A 26,329-nucleotide genomic window follows, 5' to 3' on the forward strand; every position below is an offset into this window, starting at 1 on the left:
TCTTAAGATATTTGTGCAAAATAAACATGCCTCTTATTTGGAAATGCATGTGCATAGATAAATTGAACCCAACACGTGGTTAGATACTTTGAGCATTTTGGTGAGGTTTCTCTCAACAATAAATAAATGGTTAGTTTGGGGCTACTACATTGGTAAAACCTCAAATTCTTGTCCCAAAGGTGATGTCCTAGTGATCATTACTTGGGCTCACAATTGCAAGGTTGCGTGTTGAAGTCTCGCTATGTGCACCACTTGGTTGGACACATATGTTAACATGGTGCTTTTGTGTAAGTCGTGGCTCTTGCCCACTCTGACACTCGGTTGGATGTTCCATGGAGGAGGATCTTGGTGCAATCAAGCTCTTCCCTATTCATTCAGTGTGTGAGCTATCCTATCTACGCATAGGAAACTTGCCAGCGTAACTCTTGCTCATTGTCTTCAGTAATATTTGCCCCACCTTCTAGTGCATCACTTGGTTGGACACCATGTTCACATGTTGTGCTGATGTAAGTCTAGGCTCTTGCCCACTTGAACACTTGGTTGGACCTCCTTCGTGGTAAGTAGGGTGTCAGAGGAGGATGATCCCAATGCAATCAGGCTATGCTATTCATTGGGCCAGCAAGCTATTCTATTTGTACATAGGAAAAATGTGAGCTTGGCTCGTCTGCTATCTTTGATCACATTTGGGGGGTAGCACTCACCAAATACCAAATTGTGTATGTATCTATGTGTGTGTGTGTGTTGTGTGTGTGACATGTATGTACATACATACGTACGTATGTACGTGTGTGTGTGGGCGCGTGCGCACATGCACACATACAAATCACGCACATACGTACAAACTTGTTGAGGTTTTCCAATTGATGGCATGCCATTCTCTTAGGTAGTCCTCTAATGGTGAGATTGATTTGCATTTTTTCTAAGCTTGAGATATTGCTAGCATTTTACATATGAAGGCAAGGGACAATACGTTAGGCTAGATGATGACATTGTTGAGAGAGAGAGAGAGAGAGAGAGAGAGAGAGAGAGAGAGAGAGAGAGAGAGAGAGAGAGAGAGAGAGAGAGAGAGAACACAAGTTATTGCACAAGAGTGGGCAATAGTCACATGCTAAAGTTGCAAGTATCGAAATGAATGAATGAAAGTACAGTAGATCTAAAGTAAGTTAGTACTATATTAACTATACCTAACTCAACTAGATCAAATTGTCTCTGGAGATAGTGACAGCTTATTAACTTAGTTGTGTTCACACCACACACTTATACATTGGTTAATGCCCATAATTTGCAAATTGTAAGACCTTTACGTAGTGCCAATGTGATGATGTACAAGAAGTGAATCGATTGCCAAAAAGTATTAAGTTCAAGGATCTTTGAAATTCCTTGAACTTTTCACATGATAGTGCCTTGGTGAAAATATTTGCAACATTCTCGTATGTGGGAATGTAGATGATGTTGCTCTCCCCTACATGTGATCTCTCTCGATAATGTATCTGAATGTGTTTCTTACAAGAATGAAACATTGGATTCCGTGCTACTCCAATAGCACTCTAACCGTCACAGAATAGAAGAGGGTTTGTCCAATAGCACTCTAAATGCAAGTCTCTCCCTTGGGAAATATCAAACCATATGACCGTGTTCTTTGCACATAACGAAAAAATGTGCTAAACAACTTGCCAATGTAGTGTCCTTAGATTGTGCATGTATTTGCTCAGCTATGATACTGCATGCTATACGTCAGGACGATTATTGCACAAATAGATGAGTCAACCAATAGCTTGGCTGCAAGTAGCAACATTTGATAGATAATTGCCATCATGCATTAAGAGTTTCAGCCCAATTTCAATAGGTGTGGTTATAGGTTCACAATCTTGAATGTTAAACCATACTAGCATTCTCTGAACATATTGTGATTGAGACATAACAATTCCATGCCGATTTTGGGTGAATGGAATCCTCAAGTAGTAATGAAGCAACCCCATATCTCACATATCAAAGTAGACTCCAATTCAGCCTCGAAATTTTCAAAATTTCCTTATTATTGATCTAGTGAGCAGACATCATCTATGTAAAGAATGATGATGATGATCAAATCCTCCCCTTTCTTTTTTATATAGAGCATGGGTTTAGTTGGGCTGTTTTGGAAACTGCACATGATACAAATGAATCTATCTTAGAGTACCAAGCATGTGGAGCTTGTATTAAGCTCGACAGGGCTTTATTCAGCTCATATAGTTTGTGCTTTTGGCCTTGCACAACCAAATATCCATTCACAATTGCTCTCTTTATGTCCAATTGATGTACATCCCAACGGAAATGTGAAGCCATAGCAATCACACAGCTCATAGCAGCTAAGACACATGTTTATTTCAGTTTGAAACTTACGAAATGTTTCTTAAAGTAGGAAACGTTTTTGAGAGTAAAAAAGATTTGGGGGGGGAGGGGGAGGGGGAGGGTTGTGAGTTGGAACCCAAAACATGGCTTTTTTGACAAAAACAATTGGGCAAAATGTTAAATATGATGCTGATGATGTGTAATGACTCGTGACGGCTCAAGATTTTGGATGAGAGATTGATTTTTTTGTGATTTGTTTGGTTGTTGGACTTTAGCAATCTAGTATCTATTCTGTTCTTGAGAGTTGATTATTATATGACTTTAGTCTCATTTATGAGTTATTTATGATATATCATGATTCATTCTCGATTTTCACATATTGTGAGTTTGTTTTGAAATGAGAATCATGATGTTGCAGCTTAACTTAGTCCATATTGTAGATAGGCTATTTACATGTTTATTTCAATTTTCTTTGTATGATATATATGAATCATGATGTTTGAGTTTTAAATTATAGTATAGCTTGTCCAAAGGCTAACTTTGATATAAGTGACAAGTCAATAATGGATCATGGATATGTAATGTATTATTCTCAATTGACTCTATTATCACTCAAGCTCAATTGGCCATTCTTTGTTTAAGAAAGAGTTCCATAGAGGGTTAGAACCTTTTTCCCTAGTCAAAACTATTAAAAATCCCTATATAAAAAACCCCGCGTTTCTTATTTTACCCCTCGAGAAAGAAACTTATGAAACACATTTCTAACGTTTCGTTTCTAAACGTTTCTAGCAGCTATGACATAGCTAATGGTGGTCATGTTGGATGTAGGAGAAAATGTCTCCTCATAGTGAATGCCCTTTTTATTTGAGTGTATCCCTTTGCTACGAGACTTGCTTTGTATTTGTCAATAGATCCAACAGGTTTACTTTTTAGCATGTAAACTCAACGTGTACCAATGGCCTTTTTGCTAGAAGGCAAGTCGATAAGACTTCCAAGTATGATTTTGCTCAATAGAGCTCATATCATCACTCGGTGTGCGCACCCAATGCACTTCTTGTTGTGCATCCGAAAACATGTAGGCTCATCCTCATCCAAAAGAGTACTAGCAAAAGCATATACTTCCTCATTATCAATAAGATGGCCTATATCAACAAAATGTGCCTCCCTTGCATTTTTAGCACCCAAACTTGTAAGCTGAGCTCAGCAAAGGAGCATCAATATGATTCTCTTTAAGAGTCTATAACAGCCGTCTCAGGACTGTTTGGGTTGTATGTGTCACAGGCCTTGCACAACTACCCAGCCATTGCCATGGGAGAAACTAGATCAGTTGGAGGGTGATTTGGGGCAAGTGAGGCAGGTTCAATATGCTGGAATTGCTGATTTCCTGCAAGATATTCAGCTTCTGAACTAATAGTGTATGGAAGAAGAAGTTTAAATATAGCCAAGGAGTATGATGTGGCTGACATTTCAAATTCAGCATGCATATTTACTGAATTTTCAGAGAATATGACATCTCTACCCATGAAAACCTTGCATGTGGAAGGGTTATACAACTGATACTCTTTGCTTTCCATGCTATATTTAATAAAAATGCATTTTATTGCTATGCCGTCAAGCTTTGCACAAAGCTCTTTGAGTACATGTGCATATGCAACACAACCAAAAACAAGAAAGTATTCCACACTAGGCTTCTTGCCATATAATGCCTCATATAGTGTGATTGTCCTCAATGCTTTTGTAGGAGTATGATTCAAAACATGATTTGCATACATAAGGGCTTCGAGCCTAAATCTGTAAGGCAGCCCGTTGCTCTTGAACATGCATCTAGTCATTTCCATAAGAGTGCAGTTCTTACATTCCACTACTTCATTTCTGTTGAGGAATCATCCTCATTGAAAGCTAATGTGCAATGCAATTGTCCAACAAATAATCCACAAGGGCTTTAGACATGTACTTCCCCCCTCTATTTGGTATGAACAATTTGCACTTTCAAACTAATTTTAGTTTCCAATTTGACAACGAAGTGTTTGAAATGGATAAACATATCCAATTCGGCCTTCAAGACAATGTGACAGAATAAAGATAGCCTCCAAGAGCATTTTGCATAGGACAACATACATCATTGTGTATCAGCTGTACTTTTCGGACAACACACATTGCACCATCCTCCTAAGGCAAACCAATGCATTTTTCCATGAATGCAACCCTCAAAAGCATGGGGAGGTGGAGTATCCAAAGTAGGCAAAGCATCAATCACTATTTAGTATTACCTTTGAAGAGCCATGAGACTACTAGTTGACGTGTCAATATCTAGCATGACATAACTCCACACTTTTCATTGCAAGAGTAAGTGTAGCAACTGAAAATGCACAGTTTGGTCTGCTCACATTATTGTGTGAAAGAAAGAGATCTCTATACAAAGTGCGAGAAAGCCTCGATGCAGAGTCAAGCTCTTTCTCACACAATGCATTTATCATCCTCAAAAAGGACATGAAATCCACTTTTATTGAAAGTAGTCAGTGAAAGAAAGCTCTTTGTGATCCTTGGCACATATAAAACATCCAAAAGTTGGAAATCTGTGGCATCCGCTGTTGTAATCTGCACCTCGCCAATACCGCAAATTGCATGAGAAGTGTTGGCACAAGTTACCTTCTTGCCAGAATGAGTTGAATGCATAAAAGAAAACAATCACTTTCTAGAAGTAATATGATGTGATGCACTGCTCTCTAAATACTAAGTATTCTGTATCTCTGATGCATTAAAGGTTGACCCATCCATAGAAGAGTCATACTTCCATGTAAGAAAAGCATAGTCCTTCCCCATGAGTGAAACATCAGCATCGATAGTGTGAGTGGCTGATGGATTTGGATGGCTAATTTGATGACATTTTAGTGGCTACAGGCATAGGAGAAGACTTGGAATTCCCCGTACTTGTTAAGAAGTTTTGGCGCCAAATTTGGGATTGTGCAAGCCTTGAATGATGACTTCTTCAGTTGTCACTTTCAGCTGAGAGAGACTGCAGGGGACTACCATTTGGCTCATGTGATTTTGCAGAAAGCTCTTAAGACTTAAACTGATGCTATTTTAAATGTTGGATGGAAAGCTCTCAAGAGTCATTGTGTATGGAACTATCAGGTGCCTCACCTGATTAGGCAGAAAGCTCTTAGGGTGAACCTTTTTTAGGGGTTGATGGAGAGATGGCGGTCATGTCTCAGGCAGATTGACTATGTGTCATACTGTGTTTCCACTTCAGGCTTCTCAAAGTTAGTGGCCATTAGATGAATATGGGAGATAATTAGTATGATAGCTTGGCAAGATTGGCATTATTGGAACTAAGTACTTGAGAGGCCACAGCTCTAGTCAGTAATAAGAGTTTCTTTTGATGTTTTTGGTTGGGCTATCATGATATCTTTGTATATTCTGTGAGTGGAAGCAATTGCATGAAAATATCATAGGTCCTTTCCAATGATGTCATCTTGTATGCTGATGGATTGAGAAACCTTTCTTCTGGCTGGTAGAACTGTCACAGGAAGGGCATGTTTTTGCTGAAATGCTAAAGAAACTTTATTTCTGCTTGTAGAGAGAATATTTCACTTGTGATGCCTTATATCGCAATTGGTTGAAACTTGAGATGGAAAATGCGCAAATCCTATCTTTATCATCTGAAGAGCATGACAGAGCCTTAAGAGCTGCTAATCAGGCTATTGGTGCTATAATGTCTTTTATTCAGAGTATGTGCAATTCTAAACTATTTGGGAAAAATGTTAAACATTTTGCATTGAATCTTCTGATTTCTTCGTGTTATTTATTCTCAGGGAAAGGTTACGCCTGGGTAACAGCACCAGATGTAGTGGTTGATGATCTACTTTGTATTCAATGGATTGAACTTCATGCTGTTGCATCATTGGTGTCTCCCTCTGGAAAATGTTTGATTCCAGATGCAACTATCTGTACTGCTCTGAGAAGTGCTCTTTATTCCTGTGTGGGGGAGGATGTAATGATACACCGTCAACTTATGGTACAGAAACATATATCCTCTCATCTTACTGGGCTCAATAAATCAAATGGTTAATGTTAGAAAAGACGTCATGAGCAACTTGTGATTTGTCAAACTTGTGGTCTTATACTGAGAAAAGCAAGCTGCAAGCGAGAACTTTTGAAGTGAGAAACTGCTATTTGGTTGAGTTGTAGAATCAGTGTTTTATGTTAATTTGCAGTGCTTGAATCATGTTTCTTAAGGACTTTGGAAGTGAGAAACTGCTGTCTAGTCCATGTATAGAATCACTGGTTTAGCTTTTGTCTACACAGCTTGAATCATGATTTTTAAGAGTAGGTGTACACACTTTTTAGTGCTTATTTTACAATCTTTGTATGCTGCTTTTTGAAAACTAGGTGGAGGCATCTGTCAATGGAGTTAACGACTACTGTATCAATGTGCATTTGCGGTGCTTGCCTGAAAAGGGGGATGGAATCAATTTTTGTTCAAGTGTAGATGGTGGTTTGCTGGCAGCTGTAATGGCAACAGCTATAAAAGGTAGTAGGATTCGTACTATAATCATGTATTTCAACTTGATTTTCAAATAGAAAAGTATACTTTGGTGGAAAAACTTGAAGACTGTTAGATGGAGAGCAATTTGTAGTGGCAATTAACATAAATGGAGGAAATGTACAGCCATCCCTTGATACCATGCATAAATCTTGTCTTAATAACCTTCAGACTATCATTGTTAAGGCATGAGAAAATTGAAATATAGTAAACGGACAAGGAGCAAGTGTTGAAAAATAAAGGCCGTATTGATGATCATGTGCTTGTGCAAGAAGCCTAATGTGAAGAGCTACAATGATTGTCGTGCGATGCAATGGACCAGCCCCCCCATGACTATTGATTAGTAACATTCTTCCGGCATACTCAAGTCTGATAAAGACAGTCATAGCTTGAATTGAAGATTGTGAGGCTAAGGTGCGATCATCAGTATTGAGATTTCTAGTATGAGAATTTGTTTACTGTACAACTTGACATTCAGCTGAGCAAAGGGATAGCTTAGATGTCTGGAAATCATCCTTTGGAAAGGATATTGACCTTTCATGTTGCAGTCAGCGAAACCTTCAACCATGCGGTTAATATAAACTAATTTGTAGTATTAACATCACATTCCTTCTCCCCTTCGAAGGGATCCAGTTGCAATTGGGGAAGCATCATGCACGTCTGCAAGCACAAATAGAAGGTTGGGAATGTGAAGCTCAGTGAGTTGCTATTGCATTTCTTTGTTTGTGCTTGTAGAGTTGCCTCAAGTGACATGTCCACATCTAACATGAAGAAGGAAGAGTGCTTGGGATGATACCCAATGTGTGTGCTTAGGAGTGGGAGAAGCTATATAGACATCCTCCATGCATCGGGGTTCAATGATAACATGGGCCACAAGTGGAGGTTTGTTAGCAGAAGCCACAATGATGGAGAGTAGTGGTGCTGAGAGATGCGAAAGCAAGTGAGCAAATGCAAGAGAACAAGCGTTACTAGAGTTTCAAGTTGATGTATAGAGAGAGTTAGTGAGAGGAAGGACAATTTTTGAATTGTCCTTTGAGTAAAAGTGTGGATAAAATTGTCAAGGACAGAGCTGCATTTAAAGTGGAACACAGGGCAGTAGAGTTCTTTTTGATTTTTTTAAGAGTGTAAATAGAGCTTATGTACCCTAATTATAGGAGTAATTAGGTATGAATTTAGCAAAATAGAGCTGAATATCTTGAGATTTTCTGAGATGAGGAAGGGCAGTAGAAGAGAGAGACACCTTCATTCTAATTCCAAGAAAGTGCTGTAACAGCAAGCTCCTCCCGTTTAGGTTTTTTCTGGTGATTGAAATCCTAATTACTCCACCAACAACTTTCAATGACATTGTTTTTAGGGTTTCTTGCTGTTTGTAACCCCAGAATTGTTCTAGATCAGGTTGCCATGCTATCCTGATGCTTCAGCAAGTGTCTCCCTACACACAACTGAGCATGCATTCACATGTGTATTTCTCTTCATCAAGGCCGTTTATAGTGAGAGGATGGAAGCAATCACACAAAGATATGCATAACTAAGAAGTTAGTACTAACTTTCAACTCTTGCTAGCACCCTTTAGCTGCTAAATAGTGACACAAAGACTTGGACCCTTTAGCTGCTAAATAGTGACACAAAGGCTTGGAACCCTCAACTTGTCATATTTCTTATGATATAAGAGATGGAGACAGTCCTCCACATTTCAGCCAGCTACCTTCTCACCCTCACCTTCTACTAGTGTCTGCACCCCTTCCCACAGGATATTTCAGTTCATGGAGTCTTCCCAAGTGCTGCTCTTGCTGTTACGTGGTCTTCCCAGACTGGTGACCTGGTTTGGAGAGCCACTTCGACATTGGCATCATCTTCACCACCTCAGCCTCTTGACAGCTGCATGTACTGCAGTCCAAAGGCCGCCGAGCATCCTCAATATCTTCCTCAGGCCTTCCACATCTGTTCTGTGTTCCACTGCTGTTGGTCGTCATCAAGCTGCTGCACTTGCGTTTCCTGCCTACACAGGCTTCCTAGCTGGTCGCCTGACATTTGCAGGATCTGCAGAGAGAAGGAAAAGTGAACGGTCGCCGGTGCACTTCGACTGGCTGACATTCGTGAGATTGCGCTTCTTCTCTGCCTGTCCTGTGCTAAATGCTTGGCTCATCTCTGCTGCTATGAGACCATCGCTGGGAGCCCTTCATCGATTGAGCAAATGCTCTTCTCTGCCATCCGCAAAACACGATACTCCTGCAATGCGACTGGGAACCTCATACGTCCGATCACCCCACCACCCCTTACTCGTCCTCTTTTCCCACACACAACAACCCACCACCACCACCCAGCCCCCCGCCGCCCCCCCCCCCCCCCCCAAAAAAAAAAAAAAAAAAAAAAAAAAACATTCACACACACACAGCCACCAGCTCATTTGGTCCAGCTGCCCATCACACCTTCGCTCGACATGCGCAATTGCTCCCCCAGGAGTTTTTCCACAGTGGTCCGTGATCTTATTTGAGAGTTGCGGAGCGTGGAGAGTTTCCACTACCTTTGGAGATGGGGATCTTCGTGGTCCGCAAGTCAAGGAGCGGCAAGGTCCATTTACTAGCACCATTGGATGGACCAAACTATGTTTTCTTCTTTCAAACCTCTCATTTAGGAGATTGGATGATGACACAAATAGAGGAGGAGGTGAGGGGCCAAGTTGCAGACCACATCTCCCAGTGGATGGGAGGAGGACTAGCACTTTTTTCCCAACAGTGGCTAGGGTGCATGATGGACATTAACTGGTGGGTTGGAGCCGAGGTCCCACATCTGAGCATTATTTTTCGAGCCCCTCCACAATGGAGTTCACCGATGGATGTGATCGAGTGGACCCTCGCACAGGCTACCTGCTTCTACTAGTGTACAGAGTCATGCCTCTCAGCGTGGCTAATAGACGCCTCGGTGGTACTTTCTAGAGCATCTATCACCCCCATGGTCTGCCCGAGAGCCACCATGGGGGAATGAAGTTCACCCTCCAAGCCTGTGGCTAAGCGCATTCGCATGCCCCATAGCTCTTCATCTTCATCAGCAGCTTCCATACCTAATAGATGCTCGTTCAGCTAGTCATAGGTTTCCCCATTAGTCTACACCTAGCATCTTGGAACGTGAATATCCTCCACTACAGTGGGGCACGTGGTTCTAGGAAATTAATTGTTTGGCAGGAGCTGCAGCCTGCTCTTGTCGCATGGATTGACATCTTACTTCTTCAGGAGCACAAGCTCACCCCCTCCCAGGCCCATCGGGTAGTGAAGGTAATTCCAAGCAGCTCACACCCCCTATTGGGAGTACTCCATCGGTGCCCACGATAGGAGTGGAGGCGTATGCACCTCTATTGGCCCGAGCCTCACCACCTGTGCACGAGACCAAAAGACGATCGTGGCAGGGAGAGTCCTATGGATCAGACTGGATATAGGGGACTCGTGCCTTGGAGTCCTCAATGTTTATGCTTCTACTGAGGTTAGGGCACACAGCAGGTTCTGGGTGGAGATCGCAGGACTTCCAGAGGTGGACTCTCGGATTATTGGAGGAGACTTCAACAACCTAGAGGCCTTAGAGGACTAGTAGGGTAGAGGCAGAGATTACCAAGGTATGGCAGGGGAGGAGTAGGAGGCATGGGAGGTCTTTCTCTTCGCAGTAGGAGCACGTGATACTTGGCGGGACCTAGCTTTTCACGAGAGAGAGAGGTCGTTGGACTTCTCTTGGGGATACAGGCGGCTAGATAGAGCTCTTCTGGAGTGACTGGACAGGTTCTATGTGGGAGAGTGGGGGTGCTCTCACGCAGGCCAGGTAGGGCAGTTGACCGGCACCACTTTGTTTGATCACGACCCGGTTCTCCTTACTATGGATGCTCTTGCTTCAACCCATGGCACGTGATCTTGTCGAATCCTAGACTCCATCTACAGGAGGGAGGAGATGTGAGGAGGCAGATTGAGCAGCTCTTGACTAGAGTCTTGACTAGGGAGTGGGCCAGGGGGATCGGATCGCAAAGAAGGTTGCAGAGGCCTTAGTCGAGTCGAGCAGGATCTGCCAGGAGGTAGCCCTATAGGCCATGCAGCAGAGTTGGGAGGAGGAGAGAGCACTCCGGCCAGACCTAGCTACCACGCAGAGACTACTCCAGGAGGCACTAGGAGATCCCACTCTCCACGTGCAGGAGGTATGCACACGTGCAGTCCTCACCGGCCTTGAGGACAGGCACTCTAAGTTCTCCTTTTGTATCTCAGTAACCTTTTGGGCGCGGAAGAGGGGCACGATGTGTATGGAATTTTTTCAGGTGCATCAGCCTCGGACCTCAGGAGACCAGATTCCCAGCCTCTGTAATTAGTACGAGAGGATTTGCTCTAGCCCAGATGAGGTATTGGAGATTGCCACTGACTTCTGTAGACCGCTTTTTCAACAGGAGGTAGCTCCTTGGTCATAGAGGAGATGGGATGCTCCCTCTTAGACCCCTCATAGAGAAGGAGCTAGCTGAGGCCTTCAATGCACACAATGGGTAGAAATGCCCAGGAGAGGATGGTCTTTCTAAGGCCTTCTTTACTACCTAGTGGGAGGTGGTGAAGGACCCCTACTACTGGCCTCTAAGGAGATTTTTGGCTCAGAACGGATGCCAAGGATTTTATCGGTAGGTCTTGTTAGTCTCCTCCCCAAAGGGGGAGATTAGTTGGAGCTATCCCAGTGGAGACCGATCACCTTGTTGTCAGTGGCCTATAAGGCCCTGGCCAAGATGATGGGGAGTAGACTTTGCCCCGTGCTTCTAGACATCATTCGTGAAACCCGAACAGGTTTTGTCCATGATAGGAGCATCCTAGACAATGTCTTCACTTTTTTCGAGGTGACCGAGTGGGCTCAGTACAATGGTGAGGGATTAGCAGTACTTCTTCTAGACTTCGAGAAGGCCTATGACAGGGTTGATTGGGACTTCTTAGAGGGCACCATGGCGAGGTTGGGTTTTCCCCAGACATGGATTTGCGAGGTTTCGGCACTTTATAGATCGGTTACTAGCAGGGTTCTCATTGGTGACAAGAGGGGGGAGGAGTTTCGGATAGAGAGATCTGTCCGGCAAGGCTGCCCTCTTGCCCCATATCTGTTCCTACTCTTTGCGAAGGCGATATCCTATTTCCTCTGCTCACGAGTGAGCGGGCTATGTGGCTTGCGACTTTCGGTGAGGAAGGAGATTGAGCTGCTGGACTCAGAGTATGCAAATGATACCACTCTTTATGTAGAGGATGATGAGCTGATGCTGGAGAGAGTGAGACTAGCTTTGGAGGTATTTTGCACTGCATTTGGAGCGAAAATCAACTGGTGAAAGTCGGTTGGTTTTCTTACAGATTTGGACTCTAGCACGGAGTGGGGTGTCCGTCTGGGGTTCAGATGGGTGTGCAGGGAACAGACCACCGTCCGATATCTGGGGTTCCAGGTGGGGCTTGACATCACTCTTGCCCAACAATTTTTTCCGGTTCTTGACTCTATAAGGCGGAAGTTGACCTAGTGGAGCATTGTCTGCCTTTCTTTAGCGGGCTGAGCCTTGGTGGTCAACCAGGTTCTCCTAGCGAGGGCTTGGTACATTGCCTCTTGTTGGTATTTCTCCATGTCTTGTGTGGTTTAGCTTCGCCGCCTAGTGCGTAATTTTCTTTGGGCTGGCCACGTGGACAGACCTAGAAGGTCCTTTTGCAGGAGGGTCTCTAGGAGTGCAAACCGCGGCTTGGTGGGGGTTGGAGACTATCCTTGAGATGGATCTTCACGATTGCCTAGATCACGCCACCTAGATCTTCCTTCCTGTGCAATTTACTTCGAGTGTGGCAGAGCCTTCGCAAGGCCCTAGTTCAGAGGTCCCTAGGATGCCAGGAGGAGATAGACCGCCAGCCGGTGGTCTGGAACCCCTAGGTCAGAGATCGGGATGGGATACAGATACTAGCCGTGCTCGTATCAGGACGTGGAGGGAGGTGTATAAGATGGTAGATTAGGTGTTGCAGCAGGCATCGGGATATCAACGAGGAAGTGAGCTAAGGAGGAGGGAGATTGACTCAACGATCCCTCAGGAGTGGCTAGATCCCTCGATCCGAGAGCTGATGGAGCTTGGGGAGGTGTGGGCTGCTAGATTCTCACCGACAGGTATCCCTTTACAGGTGGCAGGTAGAGTGGGTGGTGCCTCCTGCAGGACCATCTTTACTGTGCACGATGGGGGGCGTTTGGCTCTTGACAGAGCCTAGCAGGATGAGGAGATTGCTGTCCTTTCATGGAGGAGGATTCGTATGGTCAGATTCCAGGGGAAGACTTGGCGAGTGGACCCTTATGTACCTTGAGAGGAGCTTCGGGAGTGGCGCCTTTGGATATGGGAGAGCAGGCCCCTTGATGAGTTGGAGTGGAATCCTAGAGAGTGGCTATGGCCGACCACTGCGGTTGCCAAGATGCCTATGAGATTCTTGGAGTATATAACCAGGATTGGTAGACATGTACTGATGCAGGAAGAAATGGATTGGGCATCTTCAAGTAGCAGATATTGGGTGGAGCATAGCATCACAGATACCTTCCGTTGGACATTCTGGTGTCACCTGTGGGACAGTTGGAGGTTGAGAAGGTTGTCATATTTCCTTGGGCTTGTGGCACATGGGGGTCTGGCTGTTGGGAGGTTGTTGTCCTAGATGTAGTAAGATGGAGGTTGTAAGTGCTGCCTATAGCAGCATTTGGAAACTCCAAAGCACTGCCTTTGGTCTTGTGAGGTGGCACAGCTCCTGTGGAGAGGAGCCTACCATATTCTCCGTTGTGTGGTACCCAGCCTTGGATGTATCTCGTGGGGGGCTTTTTGTTGGTAAGTAGTTAGCTTGGGCCGTCACATTTTTTATGAGGCAGGGATGCAAGAACCTTTTGTATGAGACAGGGATGCAGGACACGATTTTTCTCGTCGAGGTTGGGTCTTGTGCAGTGGTCGGCTTGGAGGCTTTATCCATCCGCCAAGTATTGGAGTCCACAACAGAGTGCTTAGAGGTATGGGAGATCATAGGAAGTCTTATAGGATGGCACATTTGGAAGACACGTTGTTAGGTGGTTTTTGGCAGGGAGTGCCTTTGAGTATATGCGACTTTGGCAGAGCTTTGGACCTCCATCATCCACTCCCTCTGCGGCTGGTGGGACCAGGTGCAAGGTGAGTCTCGAGCTCGTCAGGAACTCCGTCTTCACTTTCTGTGCACTTGGGGGGGCCATGATCTGTTCTTTATGATGCAGGTTAGCAGCCCCTGATGGCGACACATCCCCCCTCCATTGCTTCTTGCCCTCATCTGCCCCAAACTGCCTTGAGAGGCTTGTATACATGATGGATTTGTGATTTGCATCAGCTCTAGCTAGTTTGTTGAGCATGTGCACTTCGTTGTATTGAGCCTTTTGAGTAATATAATTAGCCACATTTTACTTGCCAAAAAAAAAAAGAGATGGAGACAAGATGAAGACAAGTTCACGTGACATGAAGGCTTGGAGTTTTGTGTAAAATTGGACTACGTGGTGTTATGTGCATCGATATATTATAATACCTATATATGGATTTAATGCTAAAATCTAAAACTCCTCCCATGGTTTCCAAAATTGATTAAAACTCCTAAATCCTCCTTTTTGCTGTTTCCATTTTCCTTGTTTTCAAAACTCCCTTGTACTATGTATTAATACCCTTTCTTTGGGTGTTTGGAACATTTGGTCTCTTGTGCCCTTGTATTGTGTAGTTTGGTCATCACGATTGTCCTTTGTATCTTATCCACTATGTGCACTCCCCGACTTTGGTCTTGGGCTCTTGTGCAGTTTACTATGTAGCTGCTTCTAATGAGCTTCCTGCACTTGCTAATGTAGATACCTCAATGATCTTCCTTTTCGCATTTTCCTTTACCCCTACTTGTGGCAAATATCTTGTTTGGCCACCACAGGAAGTGAAGAAAGGGAAACTCCATGAAACTCTAATGATGCAAATGATCAAATATGCCATGTGGCTTAGTCATTACCTAGAAATATATTTTTCTTTGGTATTGTTGCTCTTAGAATGTATCCAAGTTGCACGCCACCCTTCTCACTGCCATTGAGCTTTCTCATTGGGCAAGTTGCACGCCACCCTTCTCACTTCGTAGCTTGCACCTAGTTTCACACGAAGTCCCACACAGCTTCTCTTAGCCTTGTGTGCACCTCCCTCAACCTTGCCCATTATCTCCTTAGCCCTGCTTGCCATTTTTTGTAGTTCTTTAAAAAAACGCAGAAACCCTAATTTTCGAATTTGGGGGTTTTGTGAAATTTGTGCAATTTCTCATTTATCTGGCTTGTGTTTGCCCATCTTTGCCATTTTCAGCTGTAGAGAAATTTTGGGAAACCCCAAAAGTGCAGAAACCCTTATTCTTGAATTTGGGGGTTTAAATTTTTTTTCACAATTTTTGGGCCACCTTGCTAGTCTCATCGTGGATTCCAAAGAAAATTTCACTCTCACATACCCAATGCTTGGAAATTTGGGGATTTTGACCGACATGCCTAATTTATGCACTTTCTTGAAGTTTCCATCATAAAAATTGGGGCTTTTGTGGGATTCACCTTCCACTACATGGATCTTCATCGATATTTGTGCAAATTCAGCACTATCTAACCGCGTGCAAGATTTGGAAGTGTTTGTCCAAATTGCTCGAGTCAACTCTCATTTTGAGAAATTTCAGCTTGCTGCCCTGATATTTTTGTGTATAAATGCCCAAACAACATCTAATCGATGTTTCCATTAGTTGTAAGTTCTCTCATCTCATTTTACTTTTCAGCTATTTTTTTTGCACACAAATGTTGGGGCAACAACTCCCTTATCTATTTTCAGATAAATTTGAGTAGTTTCCTCAGCTGTATTTTGTGCATTGAGTGTGTGCAAAGATGACACAGTCAGAATGAGTTGTTTGGGATGCTTTTTGCTGACAACAAGGTTGATGGTAGTCCACTTGGTCGTACATGATGAAGAATATATTGGTTGCAAAAGGCTTTTTGGGAATTGTCATGGGTTCAGATGTACGGCTAGCAAGCCCTAATGCACTTGTTGGTCCTAGTGCTTCTACTTTAGGTGGTTTCACGGCCACATATAGCTCTTTAGGAGTTACTATTGCTATTTCTTCCATTGCTTATTAGGTGCGTTGGGATATGCATGATTCTCGAGTATACTCTTGAATTGCTCTTCAATCTTTAGAAGTTAGTATTGCTATTTCTTCCATTGCTGGTATGTTGGGATATGCATGATGCTTAAGTATACTCTTCAATTGGCTTTTAAATCAAGAGACTCATTATTTTGCATATCCATTCATGTTGGATTGTGAGAAGTGCTTGGATAAGCTTGTATCTCTTTTTTAGATCAAGAATGAGCGGTTGTTACAACGACCACATCTAGTTCTTCTAGTAGTGGGAAGAATAAGGTGGGTCATCTTGTAGAAACTTTCAATTTCTATGCTTTTGCAATGTCTTGTTTTTATGACCCCACCATACATGATGTAGGCCTTTTAGCCGAGGACATTGAGCAACATTGGTAATGTGATATGGGGATGTTGTCACCTTAAAGGAGGTTTTGTATGTACCTGCCATTTAAAAGAACGTGTTATCAGTGTTAATCATTGCTACTAGTGGCTTTGAAGTTTGCTTTGTTGGGCCACAATGTGTGAATCCTTAAGGACATGCATTATGATGATGTGATAGTCACCAATGGTACTTTTTGCTGAACTTGATGTTTATGATAGGAAGCATTGTTGTGATGCTATGGTTGTGGATGCTTTTGCCTTATTTGCTGTTGAGTTATGGCATGCTCGGCTTGGGCACTTATGTGAGGAGTGTTTGCTTGGTTAAATGCATAAATTCAACTTTCCTAAGGATCGTGTGTAGGTGCCGAATGGAAATTGTAGCTTGTGGATAGTGATAAATGTGGTCCTATGTACACTACCTCTCTTAGTGGATGTGTCTACTTTTAGATTTAGCTTTCCCAAGGCTAGAGAGTAGGTACCACATGGAAATTGCGGGTTGTGGATAGTGATGTATGTGGTCTTATGCACACTCCCTCTCTTAGTGGATGCGTCTACTTTGTTATCTTCATTGACGACTACACACGTCACACTTTGATGGTTGGCTTGAAGGCCAAGTTAGAGGTATTCTCATGCTTTCAATATTTTTTTTCCATGGTTGAAAGCTGGAGTGGCTCCATGCTCCATGGAAATTGTAGCATTTCTTTCTTCTAAGGTAATTATCATTAGTGCACTACGCCTTATACATTGCCACAAATGCCAGATAAGTTTTCGTCGGATGCAGTTCATACAACTTGCTATGTGCTGTATCATTCACCTACTTGGGCGTTAAGGACTCTCACACCTTAGGAGGGATGGAATGGTAGAAAGCCAATGGTTGTGCAATGCGTATTTTTGGACGTCTTGTCTACACTCATGTTCTGTTTCAAAAGAGACACAAGTTGTAGGAGAAAGTGATTAAATGCATTTTTATTGGGTATAGTCTTGAGAGCAAAGGCTATTGGTTGTACTATCAATAGAGATGTTGTCTTTGCAGAAAATTCAGAAATGCCATTGCATGACTACAAAAATCAATTGTTGGCCCAAAAGGTGTGTTTGATTCGCTTATGCCACTATTCAGATCATTGCCAGAGATCGTTGAGCATACACCCACTAAATCTCATGCACTATTGCAGAAAATTCAGCAACCTACCCCTGTTTATTTTCAACTTGATTTTCCCTCAGTTGAGGCAGCATATCATGATGGTGCAGAGACTGCAAGGAAGGCTGCTATCTGAGAAGCAAAGACAATGCGTAGATGGCTATTGGATAGCTTACGAGACAATAGATAGGCTTACGCTCTTCTTGGACATACGGAAGCAGCTGTTGTTAGGCATCAATAAACTTAACATATTGTGCTTTATTGGCCACTGCTTGTGGTGAAGAGCCTCTTTGTGTCAAGGATGCTTTGGAGGATACACATTGATTGGATGCTATGCAATTAGAGTTGTGGGGCATTGAAGATAACAATACTTGGAAGTTATGTGACTTGCTTGAAGGCAAGTGTGTTGTTGGTACTAAGTGGGGTTTTAAGCTTAAATGTCATGTAGATAGTAGCATTGATTGCTACAAAGCTAGACTTGTGGCAAAGGGACTAAGCTTAGAGATAGGGCATTGACTATGATGAGACCTTTGCACCCACATCACATACGACGACCATCCGTATAGTCATTGCATCGGTTGCACATCATAGTTGGAATGTACATTAGCTTGAAATTAAGACTACTATCTTATGTGTTGACTTGAATGAGGAAGATTATGTTAGCCAACCACTAGGGTTTGTAAAGGAGGGTATGGAGAATAAAGTTTGCTGTTTGCAGAAAGCCTTGTATGGGCTCAAGAAGCACCACAAGCATGGGACAAGGAGCTTCATTCTTACTTGATTGGTTTAGACTCTCAAAACACCTTGACTGAGAGGACTACATTAAATAGGAGGGGTATGCTCTCCTCATGTTGATTGATGTGCTCTTGATTGGGAATGATGAATAGTGAATTTCAGTGCTTAAGACTGATTTGCAGCAAGCATTTGCTATGACAGATCTGGGCCACCTGCGCTACTATCTTGGTATCGAGTATGATACTGTTGAGGGGGGTTTTGTCTTGAGGCAGTCCAAGTACATTGGATAGTTATTGCAGCCTTTTGATACTTGAAAATTGTTTCTTACTTGGTGATGCTTGCATCTCTTGGCTTATCAAGAAGCAATCTAGGGTGTCCACTTTGAGTTGTGAAGTCGAATACATGGCAGCTTTTATAGCTGGAGTTGTGTGTTTGGCTTAGATGCCTCATGCATGACTTTTAAATTGCACTTCCGTCAACTACATGTATCTACACTGATAGTTAGAGCACATTGGCAGTTGCACGAAACCCAATATTTCATACATGAACAAAGCACATTGAGGTGCATTATCTCTATGCCAAAGAGAGATTGCATGCAGGGAGATTGATTTGGTCTTTGTGCCTACATAGGACAACATAGTGTACATATGGGGATTGATCAGTGACATCCTTGTTTTTGTTCACATCATTCACTCTAGGGGGGTTTGTCAAATGCACCTTGTGTTTTCTTCTAAGTCATTTTGGTGTGAATGCACCCTATCCATGGGCACTTTTTATCCTCTTGCATTGGAAGGGTTTTTTCCTTGTGTGAACACACTTCAATGTGTAGGCCTATATAACCTTAGGGTTTACCTTGTACTCTCATTCTTGTGATTTGTTGTAGTGAAGGTACTCTTGCATGCTTCTTTGTGTGTGTGCTGTTAACTCCCCTTCTCTACTCCACTTCTCGTCTATTGAGAGGATGACATATAGATTAAAAGTCATTGGCAGAGAAGTGACTTGCGAGCATGTCCTGAAGATATGGGTCAAGTGATTTGAATTATCGTCCTCACCACCCCTTTTTTCTGTGGAGAAGTTTGAATTAATGTATTGAAGGATTTACATCAGGCCTTTTGGCCAGCCAAGCACGATCAAAGATAGGTAGCAAACACTCATAAAGCCAAAAGGCTATGAAAACACATGCTACAAGAGCAAAAGAAGGGGATCATGAAGTGGGCACAACAGGGGTGGAGCGAACAATATCCATGTATGGAGCTGCGAGCAGCCACCTCTCGGTATATCATGCCAACCAAGACCATGCAAGTAGTCTGCCATAAAAGCAATCCTCGCCTATGACCTACATCACCACCCTCGAGGAATGTTCGTCTTTGTCTTTTCTTTGCTTTAGATGTTGATAACATTTTTAATTGTGTTGATAGGTTATTCACAGACAGATGGACAAATTTGCCAAAAGCTGAATGGTTTTGCTATACCTTTCATACGTAACACTAACCATGACTGCCACCAGAAAAGGTGCAGAATACTCAATTACCTAGAAGAGCTAATTATGTCAGAGTTATTATGCTTGAATTTGGAAAAATGGCTTATCATTTATTATGATATTGTCCCTTGATGGCAGATATTGGTGCTCAGACACTGTTTTTCTAGACATGTAGGAATGATGTATTGTTTTGCCGCATGAAATCTTGACTATGGAGAGCCCTCTTTCCTTTGAGGAGGGGCCCTGCTGACAAAGTTATCTGGCATTTTCAGATCTTCAATCTCTTGATGTCTGTAATTTCTTATGTATTCTTCTTATCTATAATCATGCTGTCAAGAAGAACGCCATGCTAATTGCAGACTAAACTGTGGCATCTTTTTTAGCCATCTGATACGGGGCTATATATGACCACCTCTGCCAGCTGTGCTGCCAATAGTGGATAATGTGTGTTTGTTCTTGTTCTTCAGGCGAGTTGGATCATTTTCAAGTTGGACTCTCTCTGGACGTATCTAAGCTTGACGCATGGTTTGTTGATAAGGATGGTAAATACACTCCTGCAGCATACATAATCCAGGGTCTATGTCATCGTTGCTGTTTTCCGGAACTTATTTTGCGGTGCATGCAGGTATACTCATTATAATCTGCATATTGTTACATTTTGAACTTTGCGTACGGTTAATGAAGCTTCTTTTTCTGTACAGATGACAGTCTCTTTAGTAGACTCTGAGTTTTTTGTTCATGAAGAGGAGGATGCACTGGAGTTCATTGCATCCTCCGAACATGAAGTCCATAGGCTGTTTAGTTGCAGGCAGCTTCAGGTAACTCGACAACCTTTTATCCTCTAGGCACCACTCGATCTATGTGAATGTAAATCTTATGCTTATTTGCGTTTGCTTAGGAGTTTTTACTGTTGGAGCGTGAATATACTCTCCAAATTATGGAATTGGCAGAGGAGTCCAGTGATTGAGCCAGACGCACGCTTTTCTGTGGGATGTTTTCTCAAATTGTCTATGATGGGAAGTCATAGATGACTTTGGCTGAAAGGAGGGTCATCTTGAAATTGCTTGCTCTGCATAGGGTTCTTGAGTTTTCTGGTTTCCATGTGGGAGTCAACAAGCCAGCTGATGCAAGATTCATGTTTCGTAAATGCTAGTTGCTGGAGCAATTTTGGGTTGTGGGCCTCTTGCAAGGTCCATTTGGAGGTGCATCCAGTATTCACTCGTAAATTGCTATCACTAGAACAGGCTGGACACAGGAAACTGCACTTCACTGAGAGTAAAATGGGCCCTTGCGATGCTTTTTATATTTTACACATCAAAGCTGCAACATCCCTTGCTCCCATACAAGGTGTTTCTGTGCATAATGGTGACATACAGGATACTTTGTTGGCCCTGTAGGATCACCAAAAGACGAGGTAATGTAATGAAGCTCTGTTCATTTGGCTTGTGAGTTATTTGAACACTGGAAAAATGCCATTGGCAGTCTTGCACATTCTCCAGAATTATACTGGAGGGGAGTTGCCTCTCCTTGTCAGCATTCAGGTGTGTCTTATTTCAGAAAGAAAATGGGAGACCTTTATTTCAAGTCTCTCACCTATATAGAGCTCTTTGTTGTGGAAAAGAGCTTGGCCTTGTTGCCTTCTGCACCCTAGAAAATTGAAGAGTCTATCAGACGCTTCGAGAGTCAAGGGTCATGTGCCTTAAGCTGGAAGATAAACTTCTCTCATGTTACTTACTGTTCTCCTCTGAATGTATCAGTCTATTTCCCCTTATTTTCCTTCAAAACCTGAATCATATGAACACTGACTATTTTTCGTAAAAGCGGTTGCAAGCCACTTATGTGGCTCAGGCTCCATTTCACTATATCAAAAATAACATATGATATTTTTTTTTCATGGGGCTTTAGCAATGTTGTTAGATGGTAGAATTAAATATTTAGAAGAATTCTTTATCGACAAAATTTTGATGGGATGGCATATTATATATGTATTATTGATAAAAGTCTCAATTTGACAAACTTGTTAAGATGGTCTTGGTTAAGAGCACTAAAAGTTCCCTCTTTTTGGCAAGAAATAGGAATTCCACCATGAGAATATTGTTGGGTTTGGCTCACGCCTACGCTCATAGAGGAGTGTCGGTGATTCTCGGTAGGACACTAGGGCACAATTTGGATACTTATTGTGTTTTACACCTTTCGGGTGTGAACACACTCTCGCAACCCTAAGGTTTAAGGGTTGTACTTTGTACTTGTATTTTACACTCTTAGATTATTGTGTTGGCTATCATGCTATCACACTCACACACACTCTTCACTCTCAATTGTACTCTCATTTGATCTTAGATCGGTGTGCACTCACCTCTCACATTTGGTATTAGAGTTGCCCTCTATTCAACTTAGCTTGTGGCCATCCCCGGTTGAGCTGCCATCTCTCAGTTGTCCTCAGCTCAAATCCCTAGCTTCTCGGCATTTTGCTTTAGTTTCTCAGTCAGTTTATTTGCCCTCTAGTCTATCCCCTGCGATAATTCCTTGCGCAACATCTTTAGTTTCACAACCAGTGTGGACAACGCCCCTTTGTTCGCCCTTGTAGTTCTTGGGTTGTCTCTCTTGACCTTAAGTCATCCGCCAAGTCTAATTGAGTCACTTGCGTGGCCCTTGGCTTGTTCACCATTCTATAGGCGCTCGCCCCCTATTGCTCATTCTGCACTTTGCGCTCCATTATGCATGCAACGTTAGCACTACAAGCGCTCTATTGGTCCATGACCAGCTTTGCTTGCTAGAGTCTTGTGCGCAGCTTGCTCAGCTCCAGTTGGAGCTTCAACGTCGTATTCAAGTTTTCTTGATCTATTTGATAGCCTAGCATGAACTCTTGCTATGAAAGTTAGGGTAAAAGAAAAAAATTAATTAATTTATTAATTTGGATTTAATCTTCAGGACACGTCTTGTAGAGATCTTACAAAATTTAAGGTCAATTTTGGGGTTTTTGATGTCAGCTCAAAGATTGGTAAATGTGTATCAGTGTCAGTTTGTAATAGATTGATTGTAACCAATCGTGAATCTTAAATGTAGTGAGGTAGAACGCCACTATCCAACTACTATAAAGCATTATACTTGATTATCACTTTCATGAAGTTGAATGCGATATATAATGATACTTTTTTCTTTTAGTTAGTGTCATCATTGTCAGTCTATTGCATAAGATCATGTTTATGAGTCCAAGCTTCCATCTTGAAACCTAATTAACTTGCTTAATAGTCAATCCATTGTCTATGACTACATGAATCTTGTTTACATTTTCCATGTGCCATAGCTATGCTCTAGATGCATCTTTCTAATAGTATCGAGATAACATTGCCAAGCTAGGAAGATATCAAGAAGGCCATAAGATAGAGATATGGCATTTCTATCATACCATTAAGATAAATGACTTCATTACCTTGTAGCAACAATGACTAAATTTGAAAGCCTATTATTCTTGGTTTGTGATATTTTAAAAATATGCACCGCCTATAGATATTACTTAACAAGTGGCCAAATTTTGACATGGATTGATTAACCATTGGATACTCATTTAGAGTTCCTAAGGCTAATCGACTTGCAAGATGCCCTTATATCAGTCAAAGTCTTTATCAGGCCTAATGGAGGTTAATTTCTTGAAGATTGCTTTCTAGTAAATAATGAAGAAGGCTATGATGACATAAAGGACCAAGGAAAGAAGTGCCATGAGTGCAATGAGATAAGGCATATCTAAAAGAGATACTCGAATTGCCAGTGTTTCTTTGCAATGAGCTAGAACATATCCAAGCCGATTTTCCTAAGTTGGATTAAGAAGAGAAGGAACTTGTTAGGCACAAGATAAATGGGATAGATTGATACCTAAAAGTGGTAATCAATGATGACAATAATGATGCAATAATGAAATGTAATGGTCTAGTCAAAGATAGTGGTAGGAGTGCATTTTGGGACAATAAGTTTTGGGGCATTTGCATTTTTAGTATTGTTGAGCACTGTTTGTACCCTCGACAACGTATAATTTAGATAATTTTTAATAGAATATGATTAAATTTGTTAATTACAGCATAGTGCTTGTAATTTTTGAAAATTCTAAGATTTTTAGGTTGGTCATGCTTGAAGTATTGCTTTTTTGCTCCTTGATCTATGACATTTACCATGGCCTGTAAGGAAGATGATGTATTCATATTTGTGTTTAAGGAGGATATGGTCTTTTATAATGAAGAATATGCTAATTACAAAGAATCTTTGGGATTATGTTAACAATGAACAAGTTAGCTTAGAGTTGTGGCTCGAGCTATACCTTTCCCTGGAGAACGTGGATAAAGGAAAACTCAACTTGCTTAGCTTGGTCAGCCTACTTTAGCTTAGCCACTTCTCTATAGATGAATAATACAAAAGGCTTGGGACACACTAGATGCTTAGGCTTTGTCGGTGATTGTGTTGATAGTTCAACAGTCCATCATCTGACACATTTGGTCTGCAACTTTTTCACGAGAAGCATGGCTGACCTTAGAGCAAATGTTTACTGGAAAGAATGAGACGCACATCTCTTTCTTGAAGAAAGAGCTTGAAACTATGAAGATGGATAAGTGTGATTTCATGTAGGATCATCTATATAAAATTCAAGAGTTGCATGAGTAGCTTATGAATGTAGATTAGTATTACTTAGATACACAATTGATATCTACTATTATGAATTTATTGTCGGCCTCGTATTTGGCCTTTCATATGGCCTTGAATTTCACCATGAGGATTTTCCCGCAGTCATTTATCTTTCTTTAGTTGTTGATGAGTGCTCTTAGAGGAAGAGCCGACAAGAAAGAATAGTGGTATGAATGTTATAGTGTTTGAGCAAGCTTTTATATCAAGGTAGAAGGGCAAGGGTAGCCAAGCTAAAAATGTTTCGCAGAGCTCTGGGATATCAGGTGCTTTATAGACTAGTAAAAAAATAGGGGGGTTACGCAAGCCAAGAAGGGTAAGTGCCACTATTACAAGAAGCCAAAACACTACATCACAAAATGTAGAAACCACATAGCCAAGGAGCCAGGGATGTTTGTTTCTGATGCACCTTCTACTACTACTAAGTCTGCGCCTTTTGTTGTAGATCGAGACTTGTTTTTTACACATGCAATTACGGATTAAGATTGTCCGTTCAAACCGAGAGGAAAAGCATACGTCTTCTATGGTAAATTCTTTTTTGAAAGAGAAAGGCATTGTCCATCAGTACGCTATTGCTTATAATCCACAATAGAATGGGGTTGCAGGAGAGGAAGAATTGGTCACTCATAGAGAGGACCAGATGTATGCTTAAAGCAAAGAGCTTGCTACATAGTTGTTGGATGGAAGCAGTTATGTGTGCTTGCCATGTTTTGAACATGCGTTCCACCAAGGTATTAAAAAATATTAAGCCTTTTGAGGCTTGGAATAGTTGAAAACCTTGTGTTGGACATTTTTGTACTTTTGGGTGTTTTGCATATGCACATATTTCCAATGTACTGAGAAGAAAGTTGAATAACAAGGTTGTTAAATGCACTTTTGTGGGGTGCAACAGTGAGAGCAAAGGATATAGATTATATGATTCTGTCTCTAAGCAGGTATTTGTCAGTAGAGATGTGGTTTTTGATGAAAGTTAGAATTATCCCTTGTTGGTTCTGATATATATCCAACTCTCAATTATGTATTTGAAGGGTTGCTGCCCATTTCTTTCGGTGATACAATTGGAGCTTTAGCAAATGAACTTAATGTTCAGCCACCTACTCCATTGGATAATGCAAAAAGTTGGCCTATGGTTGATCTGAATATTCAACAAGGTGTTGAATTTGAAGTTCAGTAGGAGCTTGTACACAGTCAGGAAGCTAGGCAGATGGCTAGATGATATTTGCAGACTATGAAAGATAGTCATTTGGATGCTTCTATTACTGGTCGTACTAGAAGGCGAGCTCGTATGCATGATGGTACACATACAATGGATTTTGTTATGGCAGCAAGTACACTTGATGATGAGGGGTCCGAATGCTTTGAGGATACACAACATAATGTGCATCGCATGACAGTAATGCAAGTTGAGTTTGATTCTATCATAAAGAATAAAACATAATATTTAGTTTCTTTGCCTATTGGGAAGAAAGCCATTGGTACAAAGCGGGTCTATAAGTTGAAAATGAATGCACATGGATCCATTGATAAATATAAGGCCAAGCTTGTGGCTAAAGGCTATGCATAGAAAAAAGGCATTGACAATGAGAAGACATTTGCTTCTACATCCCGCGTGACTACCATTAGATCTATGGTTGCTTTGGTTGTCTACTATGGATGGACTGTGCACTAGCTTAATATAAAGACTTCATTTTTATATTGGGAACTTCAAAAAAAAGTGTATGTACAACATCCCATTGGTTTTGCAGTTGTGGGATCTGAATACTTGGTGTGCAAGCTGAAAAATACTTTATATGGTTTGAAGCAAGCTCCTCGAGCTTGGTATGCAAAGATTGATGTATTTTTACTCAACCAAGGGTTCATAAATGGCTCATGAGAGTCTACACTTAGCATATGTAAAGAGGGGG

The 26,329-nt window shown here is 41.9% G+C and overlaps 1 protein-coding gene across 2 annotated transcripts in view; it reads left to right on the forward strand.

The window, feature by feature from the left end:
• LOC148013642 (nuclear pore complex protein) overlaps positions 1–21,711 on the forward strand; it is a 111,837-nt gene extending 90,126 nt beyond the window's left edge. The window contains exons 20-25 of one of the 2 annotated variants that reach the window (XM_087668044.1): positions 5,912–6,062; positions 6,147–6,349; positions 6,724–6,865; positions 20,222–20,379; positions 20,456–20,572; positions 20,653–21,711. In XM_087668044.1, coding sequence (XP_087524170.1) covers positions 5,912–6,062; positions 6,147–6,349; positions 6,724–6,865; positions 20,222–20,379; positions 20,456–20,572; positions 20,653–20,721 — 840 coding nt within the window. In that variant the 3' untranslated portion in view covers positions 20,722–21,711. The remainder of the gene's footprint in view (positions 1–5,911; positions 6,063–6,146; positions 6,350–6,723; positions 6,866–20,221; positions 20,380–20,455; positions 20,573–20,652) is intronic. The other variant, XM_087668045.1, reaches the window with a different exon arrangement.
• Positions 21,712–26,329: the final 4,618 nt, after the last annotated feature.

The sequence above is a fragment of the Lygodium microphyllum genome, chromosome 26 (assembly GCF_053477565.2).
Source record: "Lygodium microphyllum isolate KBCC chromosome 26, Lygodium_microphyllum_v1.1.10, whole genome shotgun sequence".
NCBI lineage: Eukaryota > Viridiplantae > Streptophyta > Polypodiopsida > Schizaeales > Lygodiaceae > Lygodium > Lygodium microphyllum.